This window comes from Aethalodelphis obliquidens, unplaced genomic scaffold, assembly GCF_003676395.1.
Source record: "Aethalodelphis obliquidens isolate GAN/ISIS:26980383/991018 unplaced genomic scaffold, ASM367639v1 scaffold39, whole genome shotgun sequence".
Lineage (NCBI taxonomy): Eukaryota > Metazoa > Chordata > Mammalia > Artiodactyla > Delphinidae > Aethalodelphis > Aethalodelphis obliquidens.
In genome coordinates, this window is record NW_020837983.1 from 18554828 (window position 1) to 18580534 (window position 25707).

The 25707-nt window shown below is 37.3% G+C and overlaps 1 protein-coding gene and 1 non-coding gene across 4 annotated transcripts in view; one reads left to right on the top strand and one right to left on the bottom strand.

Annotated features, from left to right (window-relative positions):
* Positions 1–7869: 7869 nt before the first annotated feature.
* Positions 7870–25707, top strand: part of EBAG9 (estrogen receptor binding site associated antigen 9) — a 31382-nt gene continuing 13544 nt past the window's right edge. The window contains exons 1-6 of one of the 3 annotated variants that reach the window (XM_027131620.1): positions 7870–8102; positions 9227–9307; positions 17973–18070; positions 21047–21125; positions 21858–22016; positions 24237–24344. In XM_027131620.1, coding sequence (XP_026987421.1) covers positions 17988–18070; positions 21047–21125; positions 21858–22016; positions 24237–24344 — 429 coding nt within the window. In that variant the 5' untranslated portion in view covers positions 7870–8102; positions 9227–9307; positions 17973–17987. Of the gene's footprint in view, positions 8103–8194; positions 8654–9226; positions 9308–17972; positions 18071–21046; positions 21126–21857; positions 22017–24236; positions 24345–25707 lie in introns of those variants that run through there. The other 2 variants (XM_027131619.1, XM_027131618.1) reach the window with 2 other exon arrangements.
* On the bottom strand, positions 14671–14774 carry LOC113633448 (U6 spliceosomal RNA). The gene has a single exon (XR_003438206.1). It is a non-coding gene; the product is annotated as a U6 spliceosomal RNA (small nuclear RNA).

Genomic DNA, 25707 nt, shown 5'->3' on the forward strand with positions numbered 1-25707 from the left:
TTACGTTTGGTATTAACTACTAGTTTTTAAAATGCCTAATTGTTAAAAATCTGTGGGCAATATGGCTTCACATAGCCTTCATTCACAAGCTGGCCACTTTTTTTTTTTTTAATAATGTTTCTCTGAACAATCCTGCCTTAGAAATTTGTGTTTAAATTTTTAAAAATACTTCTAAACGTAACAAGTGGGTATTTAGCTATTGAGTAAGTCATTTAAAAATACTTTGTGTGTTAGTACTGTTTCTCCAGGATCTGAAAGATTCATAAAGTAAATATGATGTTCCCATTTTGGTCAATATAAGGAAGAGAGAATAAAGAGGTAGTAAGAATATCTTCCTGTATTTCTGATAATAAGTAAAACATTTATGTCTTGTACTATTGTCTCTACTCTTTTCTCAGCTGCATCACCTTCTGATCATTGCAATGATTTCTAGGTGGTCTACCTACTTTTACCTCTTCTCCATTTTATCCTGAAGAGTGCTAGCTAAAATACTACTAGTACTACTACTAATAGTAATAACAATAACAATAATTAAAGATTTACCACATCTTTACTACACTGAGTGTTCTACGTGGACTCTTTCCTTACATTTATGCTATGAAGATATTATCCCCTTTTCCAGATGAGGAAACAATACATAAAAAGATTAAATTAAATGCCCCAGTTCACAGAGCTTTTAATGGTAAAGCTGGGATTCAAATCTAACTCCAGATCTCAGCTCCAACATTTAATTGCCTCCCACTTTTCCCCAAGCAGGAGAAAGTGTTTCACTGTGAAGAGAGTTTTCAGAAAAACATATTAGGTCCAAATTCATGTTCAAATTCTAGTTTAAATTTTACCACCTCTATGCCCTCAGGCAAGTTCTTAGTCTCCTTTATTTTCAGTATCTTCACCTATAAAATGTGGGAAATATCCTACCTTGAGGACCGATTATCATATATAAGGCACCTAACCCAGTGCCCAACAGGTGGTAAGCTCTCAGTAAAAAGTAGCCACTCCTGTTATTGTTATAACCATAATGTTGCCTATATTATGTCATTCGCTGGCCCATAAACCATTAGGCTCCTTATTGTACCAGAACAGTACCTAGCATGTAATGAACACAATGTGAGTGTTAATTATTAGAAACACTGGCCAGGTACAGGGCCACGAAGAACAAAGACTTTCTCAGCAGTGAGTGCAGCGAGAAATGACCAATTTGTGTACAGTGAGGTTTTTGTTTTGTTTTGTTTTGTTTGTGGTACGCGGGCTTCTCACGGTTGTTGCCTCTCCTGTTGCGGAGCACAGGCTCTGGACACACAGGCTCAGCGGCCATGGCTCACGGGCCCAGCCGCTCCGCGACATGTGGGAGCTTCCTGGACTGGGGCACGAACCCGTGTCCCCTGCATCGGCAGGTGGACCACTGCACCACCAGGGAAGCCCTGTACAGTGAGTTTTTATAAACAATATTGTGGCATATTCTAGGAACTTTCCTTAAAAGATGGCTATCATGCATTCCTTTGCCCTTCTGCATCCTTTCCTGTTTTTCCCGCCTAATGGAGCAAGGCGTCTCCTTGCACCAGGAAAACAAATGCCAGCCCCTTTGGGGAGGGTATAGAGAACTCAGGTAAAAAGAGTTTGGGCCCCTGACCATAGCAGCCTTTGCTGTTTCAGGGTTTCATTGCTACTCTGCCAGCGTCCTAATCCTAACTGATACATCTCCTGGTTTCATCCGATTCCTGAGGTGGCAAAACATGGAAGGAACAAGAGCATAGGGAATTCATCCTTTCTACAGGGAAGGTGGGCAGAGGCAATGCCAGGGCAAGGAAATGGTTTCAAATAGCTCATACTTTTTTTTTTTTTTTTTTTTGGCTGTGTTGGGTCTTGGTTGCTGCGCGCGGGCTTTCTCTAGTTGCGGTGAGCGGGGGCTACTCTTCGTTGCAGTGCGTGGGCTTCTCACTGCGGTGGCTTCTCTTGTTGGGAGCACAGGCCCTAGGCGTGTGGGCTTCAGTATTTGTACCTCGCAGGTTCTAGAGCGTAGGCTCAGTAATCATGGCGGCACGGGTTTATTTGCTCTGTATCATGTGGGATCTTCCCGGACCAGGGCTCGAATCCGTGTCCCCTGCATTGGCAGGCAGATTCTTAACCACTGCACCACCAGGGAAGTCCCAGCTCATACACTTTTGAAGTTATTATCTGTATCCTCCAAAACAGAGATGCTTAAACCTTGATCTGAATCCATGTGTATTTGGTTTGGGAAACCCATCAGAAACCATTGGAGGGGAACTTCTCAGGTGGCCCAGTGGTTAAGAATCCGCCTGCCAACGCAGGGGACACGGGTTTGATCCCTGGTCTGGGAAGATCCCACATGCCATGGAGCACCTAAGCCCATGTGCCACAACTACTGAGCCTGTGCTCTAGAGCCCACCAGCCACAACTACTGAGCCCACTTGCTGCAACTACTGAAGCCCGCGTGCCTAGAGCCTGTGCTCTGCAACAAGAGAAGGCACCGCAATGAGAAGCCCGCGCACCACAACGAAGAGCAGTCCCGGCTCGCCGCAACTAGAGGAAGCCCGCGCACAGGAACAAAGGCCCAACACAGCCAAAAATAAATAACTAAATTTAAAAACATTAAAAAAAAAAAAAGAAACCATTGGAGGGTCACACCCTTCTTCCATTCTCATCAGTGGACATTTTCAGCTTCCTCAGGTTGCCACCAGCTGACAAGAAGTGTTCAGTCTCTAGTGAAAGAAACATAAAGATTTATCCCTGCCAACTTTGCCTCCCAAGAGAGTAGCTACAGGCACATTGTGTAAGACCAAAAAAGAAGGGGCCTGCTGTCAGCGTTATAGTAGATATTGATACTCGAATACTTGTGGGCAGTCTGCCCAGCTACAAACCTCTTACCACACTAGTTGCAGGCTCTGATACACTACTCTAGTTATTATGATCAGATCATGCTAAAATTAGAAAGCTCTTTAGGAAAAACTGTTCTTCCAAGAATTCTGTCTACCCCTGACAAGCTGATTTTATTAGGGAAATTCCTTTCAGTTAAGGGCTGTGTGTTCTATTGATTCCTCTAACATGCTTAGCACACACTGTGCCCATGGTAAGTGTTGAGTAAACTGTTTAATTAAGCAAGTGAATAGACAGCATGATGAAACTTTTCCTCTATGAGATTTTTGAGATAAAGAAACCCTACCAAAATATAACAGAAATTGCACTTTACCTTGACTTACTGCCTTAACATTTCAAATAACAGTGTATAAAATTCACACCCAGTTAGAGACCACTAGTTACGATTGCCATGGTAATGGGCTCTGTGCCTATGAGCAGAAAAAAATAATTCCTTTTGGGCAGGATACTTACGAGTGTGTCTGGCTATGTGGCAAGATATTTTCCTTTGGTTTTTCTTTATTTAAGCAGATGATCCTTTATACATGTAAATTCTCCCTAGGAAGAGAGAAAATAAATAAGTTCTTTATACTGAAAACTTCTAGGATGATTATAATATGGATTTAATTCTCACTTATAAAGGGTTTAATTTCAAATAAAAATTAGAGCAAGGAATACATATTTCACTGTGAGGAGGTAATTTTCACTGTATGAAATGTACATCTTATGCAGACAAATACCTTTAACAAGAATTGCTGATATGTCTAATATTTTAAAGGGCCAGAGGTGGTCAGAGAATGATCCAAGAGCAGCACTTTGAAATTAAGAGATTAAAAAGCAACAGTCAAGGGACTTCCCCAGCGGTCCAGTGGGTAAGACTCCTTGCTTCCACTGCAGGGGCCGTGGGATCGATCCCTGGTCGGGGAACTAAGATCCCACAAACTGTGCAGCCAAAAAAAAAAAAAAAAACCAAAAGCAAAAATCGAGACAGTATCCTCCTAAGTGAATTTGCATTAATGGACAACAACAAATCTCTATTCTGAACAGGAGCGTTAGCATGAAGAAGTATGTGCTTGAAAAATATTTCTATTAATCATGCAGTGACGTACTGAGCTGAACTAGAGGATCAAAGATCATTATGATAATCCTGGTGTGCTAAAATAATAGACACTGAGAAGAAACAATGGACGAAATTTGGCAACAGATAGTATTTCAAGAAAAATATCCAGTGAGTAGTGAGAAACAGCATGAAGAGGGAAGGGTAGGGCTGTAGGTGCTTTTGTTCTAATAGCTGCTCTTTCACCCTATATCTTTAAAGCAAAGAGGCAAAGGAGGTGGGGGGTGAACTCAGAGCACAGCTTCAAAGTTGAGTGTTCCTTCCTCTTTTCCCCTTTTTAACGTGTTACTAATAAATATGTCTATTTCTGCTTGCTGATGACACAAAATTCACCTGTTTTCCTTAGAAGCACTATTCCTTGTTGTGAGCTAAAAGAAGATTCAGGGACTTGAAGAGGATAAACCTGTACATCTAAGAGCTTTCATTGATTTTATTGCTTTGTTTCCAACACATTTCCATGTACATTATGCCACTTACTTTGCCAAATAAATCCATAAGGCAGGAATTATTAGCCTGATTTTGCAGGTGAGAAAAGGCTCAAACTTGTTCAAGATCAAAGCCATAATGTCCATCATGCTATAGCTGAATGGAGTAGGCTTTCATTGTTGATTCAGTGTTGCTTTAAGTTTTCAATTCACATGTTAGTCATGTTATAAACTGTTATGTTATATTGGTTGAATGAATCATATTTACTGTTAGAAATAGTAAATGGCATTAGATTGCCAGGTCCGCTCAGATCAAGTCTACTTAACTCATAATATAGCTGAATTATATTATAGCTCTGATAACAATATGGGCAGTGCCAAGAGGTATTACACTGCTGAACCTCACTACTGAAACATAATAATGAAGAGTTCACCCCATTTTTTCATATGAATCCATTTCTGAAAATAAGACATGGATTATTTTTCTCCATTCCTATCCAGACATCTTCTAAAGGGACTTGGTTAACTCTTAATTATTCTTAAACCTTGAGTCTTCCTGTATTTAGCAATAAAAATTACTACTAATTGAAGATATGCTATAGAAATTATGATGAAACATATTTATTTAAATCCTTCACAGAATGTTAATTTTCTTTTAATAGAAAAGAAATTAAAAAGCTGCTTCAGGGTTTTTGGTTTCTCTATTAAGCAATTGATCCTAACTATTAAATGGTGATTATGGATATTAAGAAATAAATTATGGTTTTCCATAACATTAAAATGTACTATTTTGAAAGCAAGCAAAATTCTCTAGAAAAGAAAGATCAATAAATCAATCCATTAAAATTATCACCAGATAATCCTTTGCTTTCAAATGTATCTGTTCAAAACTGTCACTCTATAAGCTACAAGGCTTTGTTTTGCTTGATCAAGAAATTAATGTGACTTTACGATCCGTATTCAACCGTGAACAGCTGCTCATCAATAAAAAGCCATTAATGTCCAAGTCAGAACAGCAGGTCTAAGATTGTGCTTAAGGAAAAAACCATCCCTTCAGTGAAAAGCCAGGGAACTGAGTTGGGAAAGACCTGGAAGCCCTGGGCTGTGTTTGCAAGGTCTGCCCTACCTCCCAGGCAGGGATGGGAGGTCAGTTGACAAGACACTACTCAGAGCCAGCTGGAGAATTCAGAACAAGGAAGCCTATCCAGGCTTTGAACTGGGAGAGTAAGTGGTGTGTTGGAAGCTGATAGAATGAAAATAATCAAGCTGGTGATTGGGGATTGGGCAGGCAAATCAGAAGACTTAAAGTGGGCAAAATGGTCCTGACACAGAGCAGGTATAATTAACTGTACCCCATGAAAAAGAGGCAATCCAAAAAGAAATACTTCATATATCAGGTTCTATCCCTTATGCCCCTCCCACTTGACATTTGGTGGTCCTCCTCCCCACTCCACCCAAGCCTTGGGCAGAGAACAGGACTGCAAATTGCACACTGCCAAGAGTGGTCCCCAAGCAGGACCCCAAATTATTGGCACTTATGATCCCCAATTGTGGGATTACTACTCAACAACTAAAGATGATTTTTATTTTTTTTTTATTTTATTTTTTTGCGTTACACGGGCCTCTCACTGTTGTGGCCTCTTCTGTTGCGGAGCACAGGCTCCGGACGCGCAGGCTCAGCGGCCATGGCTCACAGGTCTAGCCGCTCCGCGGCATGTGGGATCTTGCCGGACAGGGACACGAACCCGTGTCCCCTGCATCGGGCAGGCGGACTCTCAACCACTGCGCCACCAGGGAAACCCTAAAGATGATTTTTAAGTATTCTTTCATAGGTATTTTTAAAGTAAATTTTAAGTTTGCAGACTTTAGCAAGTTTTCTGTTTGTTTTGTTGTTGCGCTGGAAAACAAGTATTCACTATTTGTTTCTGGAAAAATATGTACCTTTTGTTTCATTTGCAAATGGAAAATTTAATAAAGAAAACTGAGGAATAATTAAAAAAGAAAAGGAAGAAAAGACCATAGGGATATAATAAATAACTTGAAGCAAAGATACACATCACTAAGGAAAAGCATTTTGAAAACATGCTCATGTCAAGATGTAAACTAGCCTGGATTTTTGATTTTGGGAATCAAAAAAAAATTCTAGAAATTTTGAATTATTGGAACTTAGGTATTTGAAGAGTTTAAGGGCTAGAACAGGTGTTTAAGGGACTGTGGAGGGTCAAGTGGACTTAGGGAGCTGTAGTTACTGGGAATGCTTTAGTAGTAATGTAGTACTAGTAGCAGGCAGTAACAGCTCTTATTTAAGAATGCTTGCTATGCACCAGGGTCTGCCCTAAGAGCTTTGTAAGCATTGGCCATGAAGTAGGCACTATTATGGCCACTTTACTGATGAGGAAACTGAAGTTTAGGGATATAATAACTTATCCAAGGTTACACAGAATAATTCCAGAGCAAAGTAATAAACATTCTTTTTCTTCGCCTCCTGAGGATAAACAAGTTAAATTATTAATAGAAATGTGGTATAGACTGGGGTAGGGGGAGGGGGTGGAGGTACTGGAAATTTAAGTGGGTAGCTAAGTGCTGGTCAGGGTGACAGAACGAAGGTAGTTGTAGCCAAAAAAGAGGTTAAAAAAAAAAAAAAGGCTGGTTGAGGAACAATTTGCATGAACAGCTTTCAGTCTTTGACCAACATAAACTTCTAACCTCCCTCACCAGTCACTTTACAACAGTGGAGCAGATACTTTTCTGAGGGCCCCTTACCAACAATAGCAAAGGATCCTAGCCTTTTAACAGCATACAGGATGAAAAGAAACAAAAAACAATCAGGCTTCAAAGACAGAACCATAGAAAAAGAACACCTTAATTTGGAAGAGTGGCTAGCTCGGTAAGCCAGGAACAAATGCAGGGACACGGTGAAGTAACACTTTTTAACTTCCAGTTAAAGGAAATTCAATCAAAAATTACCAGCAGGAGCCTAAATTCTGAATTAAACTCAGCGCTTCGCACCCCTAAAGTTGTGGAATGATTGAGATCTGGCCAGATCCATCATTTTGAGACAGCTACGGCTCCCTCATTTTTTGCAATCTAAACACGTATTTCTCTTGGTCCCATCTGGTAGGGGGATTCTGTGGATTTAAGGAAAGGGGGCATGGTTGGAGCGGAGGCACTGTGTATAGAAACTACAGCAACACGGGACGAGCCCAGACACTCAGCAAAAAAACAGTCTATATAGCCAGCAACGGTCACAAAAATCCTACTCCTGACCAAGCCCACGCAGCTGCCACGCCGGCCTCCGCCACTCACCCCGCCCCCCAACGCTCATTGGCTCTCAGCCCCGACGCCGGACCCGCAGCCTCTCGCCTATTGGGCCAGACAGGACCTGGGGCGGGGTGCGGAAACAAGAGTTTGGGACTACTGAGAGCCGCCTTCGAGGGCTAAGGAGAGGCAGGAGGTGGGACTGGGGGAGGGTTTCCCGACGAGGGGGCGACTATGGCAGCTGCGCGGCGGCAGCGGCGGCTGAGACGGAGCGCGCGCCCTGCTTTGAATGAGCGGGGCTGGGACTGAACCGGCGGAGCGCAAGCTCGAGGAAGCGACCGGCAGCGCGCGTGCGCGCGCCGTGTGTGCGCGCGCAGCCCGCGGCAGCTCGGAGCCTCCGCCGGGCGGGCGGGGAGGGGGAGGGGCAGGTGAGTGTGTGCGGCTCGCGCGCCCTCGAGGGGCTTCCCTCCCCCACCCCCATCCCGATCCGGACCCGGGTCTTGGCGGGGGGGTGTCCTCTGCCCTTCCCCAGTTAGCCCTCGTCTCTGCCCGGCACTTCCCGCCCTCCCACCTTCCTTTTCGGCCCTCCACCCGGTTTCCCCCCACCGAGGCCGACTGCCACTCTATGGTACTGTTTCCGGGTCAGGCTGACCTCTGGGGTGAGGGAACCGCGACCCGGAGCGGGCCCCGGGCGTGCAGCTCTCACCATGCGGGCTCACGCGTGGGATACCGTGCTGCGGGGCTCCAACCGGAATTCCCGGGTCCCCAGATTCGTCCCCCACAGGGAAATTTGCCCGTTCTTCCTGCCCTTCCTCTACAGGCCTTGCTCCTTACCAAGCAGATTTTTCTAAAATCCAAGTCCCAGTCCACTTGGTACCCACTTGGAGCAACTGAGAGCGTTTTCACCAAACGCCGTACATATGGCGTCGGATTGTGCAACCTGAAAACGCTCCTGTTGTTTTTCGCATCTGTACAGTGGGTATGATTTTTTTTTTATCAGAGAATTTCAAGTGGGTAATCTGAAGTTAAAACATTTTAGTTATGAAACTCGTTCCTTTTGAGCCTTTCAGGAGGCTTTACTCTGCCTTTGTAAGAACCTCAGTGGTATTTGAGGGCCTGACTTTGAGTTGCCTTAGATGGTCCAGTGTTCGCCCGCTCTCACGTTCTACTTCTAGTTCCCCTTCTCTTGCCGCTACCGAACTTTGGTTTTTCAAATTTAAGTGAGGTCAGGTGGTTTTATTTTTGGAGCCTTGTGATATACCTTAACCTACTTCAGAGATTTACAAACTTAATTTGAGGATATTCTGTACGGTACTAGATTATATGGTGTTTCAAATTTTGGTATTAAAAACATTCAAAAATATAGTTTTAGAAATACAGCAATTAGTGACTTGTTTAGTGTGTACCAACATAGATTTTGGCTTGGCTTATTTAACAATTTGTGAGATAGTGACTCTACTGAAAAGATCTCGCCAGCAGTTTACATGGAATTACAGGGAGGAAGGATACATTTAATCTTTCAGTTTCTAATGCATTTTTTTTTAAATTGTAGGTGAATCTTTTTCACTTGACACAGCCAAGCTGTCACTCCTGTTGACTTCCTAGAGATGTCATTTGTCCAAAAGCGCTGAGGGTAGGTTGCTTTATGGTTCTGAACCTTATTTCGGCTATATCTCAAGTTTTTGTATTTTTGTAGTAATTTTTAAGGAAACTTTAACTTTAAAATTAGATTATATTAGCATATTTCAGTTCTAGAAAGTATTTCGACAGAGTAAAAATGCAGGTAGCTTACGATGTGTACTTCTCAGATTGGTGATCTAGAGAGCGTTTCAAAAATCAACTGAGGCAATGAGTGTAAAATTTAAGAAGAGGTTTCTTAAATGGGATGTGGTGTGGGAAGAGCCTGGGCTTTGGGGTCAGTCTCTTTAACTTCTGGGTGAGTGAATGTGAACTTCACTAGCAGTTGAGCCTCATCTGTTAAATGGGAATAGTGAAACTCACCTCCTTTGTTTGTCTTTAGAATTCCAGTGAGGCCATGGAAGGTACATTGTCTAGAACTATATTGAGTGCTCAAAGAATGATAATTTCCCTTCGTTCAACAAATATTTGAGTACCTACAATGTGCTTAGCATTGGCTAAGACCTAGAAATACCAACTGAGCAAGACTGATGGGGCCCTGCCGCCCTAGTTTCTTGCTTTGTCACTGGCTTGTGACAGTTGAGCAGCGTACACAGGGTTTCTGTGTACTGGGTCAGTAGTGTTTCCCATCACCTGGGGTAGTATCTGTTACATAGTAGGTGCTAAATATACGTGTGTGTGATACACACACACACACACACACACACACACACACACACAGAGAGAGAGAAATGAATTGGAACATTAAGTAAATATGGGTCCCAAAGAACTGATTCCTGCCTTCAAGTCAGTGTAATTGATAAAATCAAAAGTGTTGCTTGATGGTTAATATGATTGCATTTTCCCCCATTTCAGTTGCAATTGGTTGGAAAATTTATCTTGGAAATTATAATACCATCACTGAATTACTAAAAATGTTTATTATTAGTGAGGTATTCTTGGCTTTTGAATTAAATAGACCTAGATTTGAATCTAGATCATTGGGTGTGGGAACATGGAAACATGAGCTTACTCTCTGCTTCAATTCTATGAAAAGAGAGCAATAACATCTATCTCATAAGATGGTTTTATGGTGAGATAATACTTAAGTAGTGCTTGGCACATAGTAGCTAGTCAGTGAATATTAGTTTTTCTCTTTTATTAATCACAAAAGCAACTTTTCCACAGAATGAGGATATTCTTAATTGCTAGGGAGAGAATTCTATTCTGGTGTCAATAATAGTCCCACTTTCTGATTTACTATTGGAACAAAACTTAAAATTTTATTTTTAGTTACCATTAAAGTCATTCAATTTGACAAATACTTATTGAACAATGACACATAGCAATATTTGTGGCAGAGCGATGACCGTTGTTACCAAGCCTTTATATGAAACTTACTCTCAACTCTTCATTCATGTAAATCCTGAGACCGACTCTTTTCCCCAGTCCTTAAATATTAAATGTCTTCTCCCTTCAAAACATCCTGATAGAGTATCTCCTCAACTCTTTCCCCTTTTCTCTCTAATGCCACATGCTCTACGGTCTCTTTTCTAGCTCTTTTTTTGTTTATAATTTTTCAGAAACTTTAGGCTAAATCTTCATTTAGGGAAGTTTGCTTTCTTTTGGTTGAGAGTTCTATTTTTGACAAATTATCTTTAAAATGAAGCTTTTGTTCATCACCTTAATTGTTTACATCATTCTGCTTGTACTGAAGCAATCAAACCTTTCTTTCACGTCTTATTTTGCAAGTAGTAACCGGAGGTAACAGATGAATAAGATCCTCATGGGAAGGATTATACAGGATGAATACAGTATATAGAAATAACTATGGTACAAAATAGAAAATATAGATGCAGTAAGAGAAAAATCCTGCAATTAAAAAGACTTTGCAATAGTTCAGCAAGAAATAATAAAGGCTTATGCTAGGGAGATTGCAGTGGAAATAGGGAAGAATATGGATAGTATTAGGAAATGGAATTAGGTCTTTTTGGCAGTTTGCATGTAAGGGGATGAGAGAAAGGAGGAGTCAAAAACGTTGCATTTTTTGAATCCTTTTAAATTGCTGTTTGGGGATGTTTTTGACAGAAATATTTTAGTTACTTGAACAGTGAAATTGTTAATATTTTCTTCGTTCAGTTTATTTTAGAGTCACGTTCTTTTCATCCTCTCAGTTAGTAGGCCAACTCCAGGCATAGGCATTCAGAAAATCATTCAACGCATATGGCGATACAACTTGCACTTGTACAAAATGCATGAGCATTGCTAAGGGAGCCTTTTGGAACTCTTCTTACTGAAAAGAGTCTACTTGCCCTTTACACCCTTCTAACCCTAGAAGTAGAAAGTGTTTTGCCTTTCTTTAGAAGGGATTGGCAATAGTGGCTCTACAGAGCAGTTTAGGATCACGTACTGCAAGAGTTAACTGCATTTTCCTTGCTTTCTGGTTTTGTTTCGCTTTTATTACTTTTGTTTTGTTTTGAACTTTCATATCAAGGTATAGTACACAAGCAGTGTCTACAGTAAAATAAACTGGTGTTGCCACCACTCAAATTGAGATACAGACCTTAGTTCCCTCATGCTTCTATACCACCCCCCCAATCAGAGGTGAACACCATCTTTTATTATGTAATTTTTAACCAGTCAGTGTAATATCTTACTAGTTGAGAAAATTATTACATGCTCTTTTCAAGACTTTAGGAGGTTATTGCTCATATCTAGTAATTGAAAGCAAAGCAGTGCTCTCTCCTTTAATCCACTTGAAATACTTTTTAAAATAGCATATTAGTACAATGATGGTATATTTATCCAGGGAGATTTAAATATTTATGTTATACTTTAAATTTCATTGCTTATCTTATATCCATATAAGATAATTTTAAAATAAAAGTCAGCATCTCAGTTTTGCGTAGATGGAACATACAGCTATCTTTTTAATTTGGCTCCATGAACATTATTACTTAAGTTACATTTTATTCCCTTTTAAGTAAATATGTATAGAACTGAAGTCCAGATATACTGTTGATGTTTTCTTATTTTGGAAAAAAATATTAAATTATGTTTTCTTTTTTTGTTTTATGGAATCACTCTACTCCAAATATTGGTGTTAACCGACTATAATGATTGCTTGGAAACTTTCTACTGATGGCCTAGGAGTAGGATAAGTTTTAGTTGTGACTTTGTTATTGGTTTTTGCCTCACCTTGAACAGAAAAGTTAACTTCAGTGTATCTTAAGTCTGCTGGTTGAGAAAGCTAAGAAGTTGGATGATACATTGATATATTCAAATTACCCCAACATAAGAATCATGATTCTAAATGCTTACTCAGTAATTTTCCTCCTTTGACAGATGAAAGGCAAGGAAAAGCTAAAACATAAAATTCCATTGTCAGAAACATCATTCCTCTGTGTGTGTGTGTGTGTGTGTATACATACCTGTAATTTCTTGTGACTTGATTTAACATGTGATCTACTCTACCTCTATACTGGAAAAATAGCCATCTCTCATGAATTAACAAATTTTAGTTTCCTTTTACCTCTTGTGTATTTATTTTGAGTCTCTGAATGAGGAAACTTATGGTTACTTAATATATTTAACTCTAACTTATGCCAAAACTCATTTTAAGAAATATTTAAATTAGTGATTGTTAGGATAATATATGTAGTACATATATGGTATAGGTGACTAAAATGTGTAAAGAAATATTTGGAAATAATGACCATGTTTAAAAGGCTAGCAAAATGATATCTGTTTTGCCATTTTTGAGAATTTTTTTTGTCCTGTTGTTGCCATGGCTTTAACTAGTTCCCAGTTCCTTAGCATTTCTTTTATATAAATCATATCTTTTGATTTAATCATAGGGAGGCAGTATGAGTGTGATCTTTTAGGACTCAATCATTAGACTACCTGGGTTCAGATTCCACTTTTGTAACTTAACAGCTCTGTGTCTTCGGGCAGCTTACTTAACAACTCTGTGCCTTGGTTTCCCTATCTAAAATAGGAATAAAATAGTACTTAGCTCCAGTCCTTCATGGGGTTGTTCTGAGCATTAAACGAGTTATTACATGTAAATCACTAAGAAAGCTTGTATTAGAGTAAGAGTTAGCTATTATGGTATGTTGAAATGCTGCTGTGAAATCAGAGTTCCATTCCTAGAGAAATTCTGTAATATGTTTCTTGTCACTAATTGACTTAGTTTCCTACTGAAAATTGGCTCTCCACAGTTGCAACTAATCAATATAAAATAATGGTCTTAATGACTTCTTTTAAGATTCTAATCAGAATCTGAAAACTCATGACATAATACTGTTTTTTTAATGTCTTATTAGATTGTTTTTACTAGATTTTTGAGCTACAGTTGACACAAAATGAACTGCACATTTTTTAAATGTAAAATTTTATCAGTTTTGATTAATATATACACTCCTGTGAAACCATCACCACAATCAAAATAGTAAGTATATCCAGTACCTCCAGTACTCATGCTCCTTTGTACTCCATCCTTCCCACCCCTTCCTGCCCCATCTCAAGGCACCACTGATCTATTTTCTGTCACTAGAGATTTGTTTGTATTTTCTAGAGCTTTTTTTTTTTAATAAATGGGATCATATAGTATATATTCTTTTTTTGTCTGGCTTCTTTTCATTCAGCTTAATTATTTTGAGATATATCCATGCTATTGCTTGCAGTAGTAGTTCATTCTTTTTTATTGTTGAGTAGTGTTCTATTATATGTATATACCACAATTTGTTTATCCATTCACCTGTTGATGTACATTTGGGTTGTTTCCAGTTTGGAGCTATTAAAAATAAAGCTGCTGGGCTTCCCTGCTGGCGCAGTGGTTGAGAGTCCGCCTGCCGATGCAGGGGGTACGGGTTCGTGCCCCTGTCCGGGAAGATCCCACATGCCGCGGAGCGGCTGGGCCCGTGAGCCATGGCCGCTGAGCCTGCGCATCCGGAGCCTGTGCTCCGCAGCAGGAGGGGCCACGACAGTGAGAGGCCCATGTACCGCAAAAAAAAAAAAAAAATTTAAAAATAAAATAAAGCTGCTATTCAAAAACAACACGTTTTTGAATGGGTGTATGGTTTCATTTATCTTGGGTGAATTCCTAAGAGTAGAATGGTTGGGTCATATGCTGCATGTTCGTTTAACTTTGTAAGAAACTGCCAACTGTTTTCCAAAATGGCTGTATCATTTTACCTTCCCACTACCAGTGTATGAGAGTTATGGTTGCTTCACATCCTTGGCAGTACTTGGTATTTTTAATTTGAGCCATTTTAACATGTGTGTAATGGTTTTTAAGTGTTTTTCTTTTTAACATCTTTATTGGAGTATAATTGTTTTACAATGTTGTGTTAGTTTCTGCTGTATAACAAAGTGAAAAAAAAAATGGAACGCTTCACGAATTTGCATGTCACCTTTGCGCAGGGACCGTGCTAATCTCTGTATCGTTCCAGTTTTAGTATATGTGCCGCCAAAGTGAGCACTAAGTGTTGTTTTAATTTGCATTTCTCTGATGATTAATGATGTTGACCATTATTTCAATGTACTTATTTACCATTGTATATCTTCTTTGGTGAAGTGTCTATTCACGCCTTTTGCCCATTTTTTAAAAATTAAGTTGTTTTCTTACTGAGTTTTGAGAGGTTCTTATGTATTCCAGATACAAGTTCTTTATCAGATATATGCTTTGCAAAGATTTTCTTCCAGTCTGTGGCTTGTCTTTTTATTCCCTTAACAGTGTTTTTGAATTGTAGAAGTTTTAAATTTTGATGAAGCCCTGTTTATCCTTTTTTTTTATGGATTGTGCTTTTGGTGTCGTATCTAAAAAGATATTTGCCTAACCCAGGTCACAAAGATTTTGTCCAATTTTATTTTTCTAGAAGTTTTGTAGTTTTAGTTTCTGTTTTTTTTGTCTGCGTTGGGTCTTCATTGCTGCTCATAGCTTTCTCTAAGTGCAGCAAGCGAGGTCTACTCTTCTTTGTGGTGCTCAAGCTTCTCATTGTGGTGGCTTCTCTTGTTGCAGAGCACAGGCTCTAGGTGCGTGGGCTTCAGTAGTTGTGGCATACAGGCTCCGTAGTTGTGGCTTGCGGGCTCTAGAGCACAGTCTCTGTAGTTGTGGCGCATGGGCTTAAGTTGCTCTGTGGCATGTGGGAGCTTCCCGGACCAGGGCTCGAACCCATGTCCCCTTCATTGGCAGGCAGATTCTTAACCACTGTGCCACCAGGGAAGTCCTAGTTTTAGGTTTTATATTTATATCTGTGGTCCATTTTGAGTACTTTTTGTAAATGGTGTGAAATATGGATTGAAGGTTTTTGGGTTTTGGTGGCTTTTTTTGGCATATGGGTATCCAGTTTTTCCAGCACTATTAGTCAGAAAGACTGTCCCTTCTCCACTGAATGGCCTTCACAAATTCATAAATTTCAGTTGTTCATATTTTGTGGGTCTATTTCTATACCTTCCATTCTGTTCCATTGATCTATTTATCAGTCTTGACTCCAGTACTACATCATTTTGATTACTGTAGCTTTATAATGAATCTTGAAATCAGGTAGTATTAGCCCTTCTGCTTTGATTTTTTTCAACATTGTTTTGACCATTATAGGTCCTTTACGTTTCTATATGAATTTTAGAATTAGCTTATCAAATTTTAGAGAAAAAAGCTTGCTGAGATTTTGATTGGGATTTCACTGAATCTGTAGTTCAATTTAGGGAGATTTGATATCTTAACAGTATCAAGTCTTTGAGCCATGAAAGATCTTTAAGTTAATAAGGGTCTTTTAATTTCTCTCATCAATGTTTTATAGTTTCTGATAATAAGTCTTTCATTAGATTTCTCCCTAAGTACTTTATATTTTCTGTACTCTTATAATTTTTAAAAATTTTAGTTTGTGATCATTTGTTGCTAACATAAAAATACAGTTGATTATAGATTCCATTGAATTTTCTACATAGACTATAGATACAGTTTTACTTCTTCCTTTCCAGTCTGAATGCCTTTTATTTCCTTTTCTTGCTTGATTGCACTGGCCAGAACCTCTGAACCTCTGCTACGGTGTTAAGCAGAAGTGACAAAAGCAGATGTGCTTATGTTGTTCATAATCTTAGGTGGGAAGTGTCCAGTTTTTCGCCATTAAGTCTCATGTTACTATGGGTTTTTCATAGATGTCCTTGGTCAGGTTGAGAAAGTTCCCTTCTATTTCTAGTTGGTTGTTTTTAAGGAGTTTTGTGTCTGTTCATAAGATACTGGTCTCTAGCTTTCTTTTCTGATAATGTCTTTGGTCTAGATTAGTGTCAGTGTAATGGTAGCCTCAAAGAGTGAGTTGATAAAAAATCCCTCTCCTTCAGTTTTCTGGCACTGTGTGTAGAATTGGTATTACTTCTTAAGTATTTGATAGAATTCATTCATGAAGCCATCTGGGCTTGGGGGATTTTTAACTACAAATTCAGTTTCTTTAATAAATACAGAGATTTTCAGGTTATCTGTTTTTTCTTGCTGTGCTTTCATAACTTGTTTCTTTCAAGGAATTTGTCCATTTCATCTTGTCAAATATAGGCATAAAGTTATAATACTTTCTCAATATACTCTTCATATTTGTAGACTCTCTAGTAATGTCACCTCTCTTTTATGATATTGGCATAATTTGTTATTAGGGACATGTGTTTTGGGTTCTTATGTACTTTTGATTAACTGACCCCTTTATCACTATGAAATGAACATTTTTATGTCTGCTAATATTATTTTCGCTAAAAATCTACTCTCTGACATTGAAATAGTCAATTTAACTTTCTTTCAATTAGTGTTAGCATGGTATATTTTTCCGTCATCCTTTTGCTTTTAACCTATTTGTGTTTTTATACTTAAAGTACATTTTTTGCATCCTATCTAACAATCTCTGGCTTTAAATTTGCATTTAACGAGATTATTACTCCAGTTGGGTTTAATTCTATCCTCTTGCTATTTGTTGTTCCATCTAATATTTGTTCCTCTTTACCTTGTTTTCTACTTCCTTTTCTATTGAGTATTTTCTATCTTCTCTGTTGGCTTATTAGCTATAACTGGACTTTACCCCTCAGAGAATATGATTTAATTGATTTACTAGGGGTGGGCCCAGTTATCATTATTTCTTTAAATATGTGTGAACTACTGGACTAGATGATCTCTATAGTTCACTTCCAGTTTATTAGCTATGTGCCCATAAGTTATTTGACCTGTCTTAATTTCCTCATCTACAAAATGGGTATGATAAAATGTATCTATCTAGAAGTTAAAAGTTTTATATATTTTGAATAGTATTAATATGTTCATATGATTCAAATTTCAAAAGGTACAGAAGACTCAGTATATACTGTTTTATACTTTTTTGATTTTTCATTTTTTAATAGAAAAATTATAAATAAGTTGTAAATAGATGATTTAAGTACAATTTAAAAAAACATTCTGAGAGTAGTTTGAAAAGGTTTTTTTTCCTCCCAACTATTCAAAACTCTTCAAAACTTTCTTGTCAATATGATTTACATTTTAATTTTTAGATTTACTGTGTTATATTTGTACTTTCTAAAGGAAAGTAAAAAATATGTCTGATTTTTACAGTTCATAGTAGGACTTTTCAGGTTGACTTCAGAACATGAGTATAGCTTATGAAATCACCTTAATGCATTTATTTTTGTGCTTTTTTCCACAGGTTTTGATTCCCACCATGGCTATCACACAGTTTCGGTTATTTAAAGTTTGTACCTGCCTAGCAACAGTATTCTCATTCCTAAAGAGATTAATATGCAGGTAAAGAAATTTTATGTTCAAATTGACCTGGTTATCTTCTTGCTGATTTTAGATACCTTCATAACTACAAAAAGGCAGGACATACTATATTTAAGCTAAATATCTTGATTGCAATATTCATTTATTAATCTCTAGTATTTTTTGTATTTTTTTCAGATTTTTATATATTTTTTCAGATCTAGAAAGTAGAGGTTCAGTTCTTCTCTTTCAAATTCTTACATCTTCCATTAAAATAACATTCTTAGTACTATAGAATTTCAGAGATAAACTAACTTTCATTGTTGTAATCATCAGAAAGTTTTTATGTACATAATTGTTTTATTATCAGGATATTTTAAGATGGTTAGGTGGAATTAGGCATAGGTATTTCTTTTTTTTTTTTATTTTTTTATTTTTGGCTGCATTGGGTCTTTGTTGCTGTGCGCAGGCTTTCTCCAGTTGTGGCGAGCGGAGACTACTCTTCTTTGTGGTGCACGGGCCACTCATTGCAGTGGCCTCTCCCATTGCAGAGCACAGGCTCTAGGCACGCGGGCTTCAGTAGTTGTGGCTTGCAGGCTCAGTAGTTGTGGCACACGGACTTAATTGCTCTGCGGCATGTGGGATCCTCCGGATCCAGGGCTCAAGCCCCTGTCCCCTGCATTGGCAGGCAGATTCTTAACCACTGCGCCACCAGGGAAGCCCCCATGGGTATTTCTTTACATATTACATTATGAGTGTTATTTTTCTGTTAAAAAAAAAAAACAAAACACTTTAACAGAGAAACCCCAAACAGAATAGATTTTTTTTTTTGTCTCTTAAATAATATTCCAGAATGTACAGGTAGTCCAGGGTAGATAAGTCCTTCTGCTTCAGTAAGTCATTCAGAGACTCAGATTCCTTCTATTTTGTCATACTACCGGACCCTAGAGCTATAGTTCCTAAACTGTATGCCAAGATACTTCAGGGCTTGCATTACACTCATGGGGTACTGTAGGATACTTCAGATTTTCCAACAAAACACAATGAATGTGATAGTGTCTATTAAACACTAAACAAACTGTTGGCTCAAGGTAGTTCACATTTGCAACATTAGATCCTGCAGTATGTTTTGATGATGTTCTTGAATATTTGAGATAAGTTTTTGTTTACTTGTATTTTGGGTAACCTATCTTGGCAAAGCTAGGTTGTAATTAAAAGCAAGTACTAAACCAAAATTAATATGGAACAGAAAATAAGGGTGAGTCCAAGGCTTGAGGAGCTGTGCAGTATCCAACAGGCACACACATTCCATTAATAAGTAATTGTGGTTTTTAAAGAGTGACATCAACATATTATTTTTTCTTTAAATTCATATGTATTTTTTTCTAATGGCTACTAAGCAGATAGGACATACATAAGTATTAAATTGTTTGGGCCTAACTACTTAATCAGTGGAATTGTTAGGTATTTCTTTTGGCCTAGAAGTACTGTGAAAGAAGTACCAACACAGTAAGAGCAGCATAGAATAAAAGAGGAAATGGAGGGCAATCAGCTCTTTTTTTTAGTGGATATGATTTAGAAGTTACACACAATTCTGTTCACAGCCTATTATCCAGAGCTTAGCCACCTAGCTGCAAGGGAGGCTAGGAAATGTAATCTCAAGCTAAATGGCCATTTTATAACTACTAAAACTCTGAAGATTAAGTGGCATTGAATTTATTGTTAGAAGTAGCATAGCCAGAAAAAAAACTAGGTTAAAGCAGGATGAGTGTGGGTATTAATGCCAGGAGGCTGGAGGTTAAAAAGAAGTAGTTGTGTTAACAGTGGTGATAAATTATAGGTGCTTTTCTCTTTGCATCTGTTATTTTCTAAAAGTTTTGTTGAATATAGATTACTTTTAGTATAAGATACTGCATTTGATTTAAAAATATTAAGGACATTTTTGTTGTCACTATGAACTTCTCTTGTCAACGTAAATATGTTTAGGATTGATTGTATATTCAGTTTTAAAGAAAACTGACCCTTTGTTAGAATAAGCTTTTCTTGTCAGAAAGAACCTAGATCATGTGTTCTAAAATACCAGGTTTACATCATAAATTTAGTAGTAGACTGTATTACTTTTTTTCTTCATCCTTTAAACAAAGTATGATTTCTAAACTTAGCTGACTTTACCAACTAGTTCTAAGCAGATGCTTCATAGATTATTTGAAATGAAGCAAGTGACTAATCATTTATAATAGCTACCATTTTTTAATGTGTTATTAAAAAGCAGGCACAGTCTAGTGTCTAGCTATTTTAAATGTCAGTTAAATCCTTACAACAACCTTGCAAAGGTAGGTTTGAATACCTGCCTTTTACAGATGAGGATACTCAGGCCGAGAGATAGGTAATTCTAACTAGATTCATAATTAATAGAAGTAACATTGAAAACCATGGTTTACACAGATTCCATAGCCCATGCTCTTAACAGCTCTGTGACAATACTTATCTTCTTTAATATAGTACTTTTCCCACTAATCCTTAAAACTTGGGTACAGTTTATAGTTCAACCCAGTGATTTTCAAACTTCTTAATAGTTTAATAGTAATCTTAATGAGAAACCAACTACGTAAAGCAAAAGCCAGGCCACCCTGGTTAAAATAGCATAGGTATCTGAGAGCTTCACTTACAGAATTCACAGTACTCTTAGGAGCATGGTTTGAAATCAGTTTGTGTTTTTGTTTTTGGCTTTATATTCTTCCTGAGTTTGACTATAATTCTGAATCCTAAGCCAAAAAGCTGTTGGGTTATCCTGTCCAGTACTTTTAAAATATTTAAAAGATATTTGATACATGCCTTTTCTTTTCATATCTTAACAAATTTTTCTTTTCATATCTTAACAATTGTTAATTATTAAAATAAATAATTCAAAAATTGAAAAAGACCTTCTCTTATAAGCCTTAAGTTACTGTCCGTAGTGCTTTTACCCATGCTTGTTTTGGTAGTTTCTTGAAATAAATTATTTCATTTTTGTTTTAGATCTGGCAGAGGACGGAAATTAAGTGGAGACCAAATAACTTTGCCAACTACAGTTGATTATTCATCCGTTCCTAAGCAGGTAATTTTTTTTTTGAATGTTGAATAAATGTTCCAGAACCATATTTTTCAAACTGGATTGCCGACCATTAGTATGTCATGAAATTAATTTGGTAGTCGGGGTCAGGATTTTTATTGTTGTTATTAAATTTTTTTATTCTAAAATTTTTATTTTGTTCTTTAAGATTTTCTGTTTCTTTGCTGAGGATTTCTTTTTTTTTTTATTGGTTTTAATAGTGTTTGCTATTGCTTATTGAAGCATTTTTATAATAACTATTTTAAAGTCTTAGATAATTCCAACATTTACATCATCTTGGGGTTTGTGTCTGTTGATTGACTTTTTCCATTCAAGTTGAGATTTCTTCATTGTTCATTTGCAGGTTACTTCATGGTTATGTTGAATATTATGTTTGGGACTCTATCTTATTTAAATACTATAAAGAATGTTATTATTTATTATTTTATCAGGCAATAAACCTGGTTAAGGTTAGATTGCAAGTTCCAAGTCTCCTTCTGTGGGCTGTAGTTTTAATGTCAGTTCAATTTTTAAAGCAAAAATATTTTGTTTTGTTTTGTTGTTTGTATTTTTTTAATGGGTAGAACAGAATGTCCAACTCATAGAATATTTCTTTTAAACTTTTCATCTAGTTTTGGTATGTGGTATAAAATTTGTATTTTCCCATTGGTCAAAAAAGTTTGAATAACCAGTGTTTTAGAAAGCTCATTTTTCTAATAAATGATGAATTAAATTTAGACAGATGTTGAAGAGTGGACTTCCTGGGATGAAGATGCACCCACAAGTGTAAAGATTGAAGGAGGGAATGGGAATGTTGCAACACAGCAAAATGCTTTAGAACAACTGGAACCTGACTATTTTAAGGACATGACACCAACTATAAGGAAAACCCAGAAAGTATGTTAAAGATTTGTGCTTTTGGAGATAAAACTATTAAACCACTCTTCAGATTGCTATAATTAAAATTAGTATAATTGGTATTTGTTAGAAAGCCTATTTCTAATTAGCAATTGTGTTTTCTGTCATGTTAAAGAAGCTTATATATTCAAGTGACCTGGACACAGATCTAGTAAATTGTACCCCCAAGTCTTTTAAAATTGTGTCTAAGCTTTTATAGAAATCCTACTGTATGTCAGATTCTAGACTCCAGTCTCTGCTATGGAGACTAAGCTGAATAAGATACAGTTCTAACCTTAAAAGATTAGTTCACAGTTTAGTGATGTCTACAAACTGATAAGTAGTTTCCATTGTTTATAACCATTATCAAACTGATGCAAGGCTCTGAGAACTTAGTGTAATCGTTGTGGGTTTGTGTAGGCATCCACACTTTATTTTATCCCTTTTGAGTTATATAGTTATACATGGACAATCACTTAAAGATGCAGGGAATTATTAGAAAAAGAACAATGGCTGAGTATTTTCCTTTCTTTTTATCAAAATAGTACATGTACATTTGAAAGTTGTTTTTAAATTTTTCTTTCTTTCTTTCTTCCTTCCTTCCTTCCTTCCGTCTGTCCGTCCGTCCGTCTTTGTTGCTGCGCGCCGGCTTTCTTAGTTGTGGCGAGCTGGAACTCCTCTTCATTGCGGTGCACGGGCTTCTCATTGCGGTGGCTTCTCTTGTTGCGTAGCATTGGCTCTAGGCGCACACGGGCTTAGTTGCTCTGTGGCATGTGGGATCTTCCTGGACCAGGGCTCGAATCCATGTCCCCTGCATTGGCAGGCAGATTCCTAAGCACTGTGCCACCAGGAAAGTCCCTGAAAATTGTTTTTAAATCAAAGAATATAGAAGAGCTTGTAATGAAAAGCAATAGGGCTTCCCTGGTGGCGCAGTGGTTGAGAGTCCGCCTGACGACGCTGGGGACACAGTTCGTGCCCCGGTCCGGGAAGATCCCATATGCCGCGGAGTGGCTGGGCCCATGAGCCATGGCCGCGGAGCCTGTGCTCCGCAACGGGAGAGGCCACAACGGTAGAGGCCACAACGGTGAGAGGCCCGTGTACCGCAAAAAAAAAAAAAAAAAAAGAAGAAGAAAATCAATAGACTTCTGCCCCATCATTCTTCATACCAGTTCTACTTTCTAAAAGCAGCCACCCATAACTTTTTCTGTTTGGGCTTCTAGCATTTTTCATCATATCTGTATATAGTATTCTTATATTGCTATGTCTTGATTTACCAATCACAGATATTGTCCACTGACTGCATACTATGGTAAACGGGGGTTTATTTCATACCCTCTTACCCCCTTTTCAAATACGGTAATGTTTTTTTTCCAGTCTACCTCATCAGTCATCCTGCTGTTTTCAAAAGAAAAAAATACTTAAAGTTCCATTGTTCAATCAAGCATAGAAAATATTTTTTTATAAATATACTTATAAAATGAGGACATGATTTATTCCACAATTCTCTAATAGGGTTTTTCACCCTCTTCTACCTTCCTGCCAGTTTCATCTGTATATTTATTTTTAGATTTTCAAGGCTGATAACATTTACATGCTGTAATCATAGTTGTTTTTGTTGAGTTGTCCAAATGCATTAAGTTGTATATTTTTCAAGGAGTTTTAAGTGAATTTCTTAGTAGATGAGTACCTTTTATTTTGAAAGTCTATTTTGCTGCTCTTAATAGGAACTCAGTATATTGCAATAGTACCTTAATAAATTAGTTAGAATGAAAATACTTTTAAACTACAAAACTAATACTACTGGCCTGAAAGAGTTATTAATGTATTCATAGGATACCCACATGCTTAGAGAACTGGTTATACTTCTGGTAGGATATGATACATGTTCTTGTTTAATACAGTGACTAAAAATGCCTAATTATATTTTGGGGGGTCCAGGGAAAGTAGGGAAAGAGGAACGAGGAAGAGGAAAATTTATTGTTTTAGAAAAAAGTGAAATATAATTTTTCTTAGTATGCAACTGATTTGTGTGACAATTGCCTAAGAATTTTGGTGCTCTATATAGACTTAAAAAAAATTTTTTTTACATTGTAAATTTTAAAAGAAGAAAGGTAGAACATATTTTAAATAATTATAAAATGCTTTGGTCAGTTAATTTGTCTGTGTTTATATAGTGATGTGTAAAATGTTCCTATAATTCTCTTTCGATTAATCTTTCAGATCATTATTAAGAAGAGAGAACCATTAAATTTTGGCATCCCAGATGGTAGCACAGGTTTCTCTAGTAGACTAGCAGCTACACAAGATATGCCTTTTATTCATCAATCTGTAAGTATGCTAATGGTATCTAGGCAAGAGCTTTTTTTTCATTTCTATTTTCTTAAAAGAAGAAGAAAAAAATTAAAATGAATTGAACATAGTATTTGTATTTGTATGACTTTGAAACAGGTGTAGCAGATCAAGAGAGGTTACCAGTCCTGTCCTTTTATGAGATTATAAATTATATCAGATATGAAGATCAGGTTCCATTGTACACATAAAAGATAGAGACAAAAATGTTATTGAAAAATATGACCTTTACATTTTTAAGTCTTTTGTCATTTACAGACAGTTCTGGGTGTACTCTGATGCTTTCGCAAAAATGTTCCTATAAAAGGGTTTCATCTTCAAGGAATTCATGGAAAAGACTCTGACAAGTACAGGTTTCTGGTAACTGACTATACTGCTGAACTGAATGAATAAGCATTTTCAGAACTCTAATGGAAAACTGATGAATTCATAAAAGTGCTAACAAAAGATCAAGATGAAAAAAAAATTACATGGGACTGAGTGAACTGATGAGGATGATTATAATTTTTGTGACTTTCTGTTTGAATAAAAATAAAAAAATCCCACAAGGACTCAGAGGCAAAAGATATACAAATCAATTTTCACTGCAAAGTAAAGGACCTGTTACAGTGGAGGATTACTGGACTGAATGTCAATATTGTGACATAGTGTGGGTGTGTTTAGTGTTTGGTAATTGCAGTCGTTGCTTTTGTTGTGGTCATCCATTTACAATGCTTGGTGTCAGTTTATTTATCTCTTGTAAAAATAAAATACAGTGTGTGTGTGTGTGAAAAAAAAATATGACCTTTAAAGAGATTACCACTAAAATTTAACCTTAATAGCAGGTTATTTTTAAGTAAGTTATGAATTGTTTCCCTAGTAGAGTATATTTACATTTAAAGTGTGGTTTAACTTAAAATAGATTTGACTTAAATACAACACTTCTATGGACAAATGTAGTGAGGAAAGTATATAGCTGTGATTTTCAACCTTGGAGGCTATCAGAATCAGCTTTGAACTCTTTTTTTCTTTTTTTTTGTTGATACAGAGATGTCACATTTAATTTATTTGAAACAAATTAAAGGGAAAAATCATTGTGGAAACTCTCCTATAAATGACTGAAATTCTTATATCAAACTAAGTCATTTTTTTATCTGATGTTGATATGAGAAAACTCTTTTCTCAGTAGAAGTGCTCTATTTCTTAAATTATCTCCATAAATCTCTACATTCTTTCCAGCTGATTAAGACAAGTTCACATTTGGAATATGAGGAGTCTGAAATGGAAGTCGAAGGTACTCAAAAGTATATATAAAGTACTTTCTAGACTAAAAGCTTTCCTTAGAACTGCGATATAAAAAGTA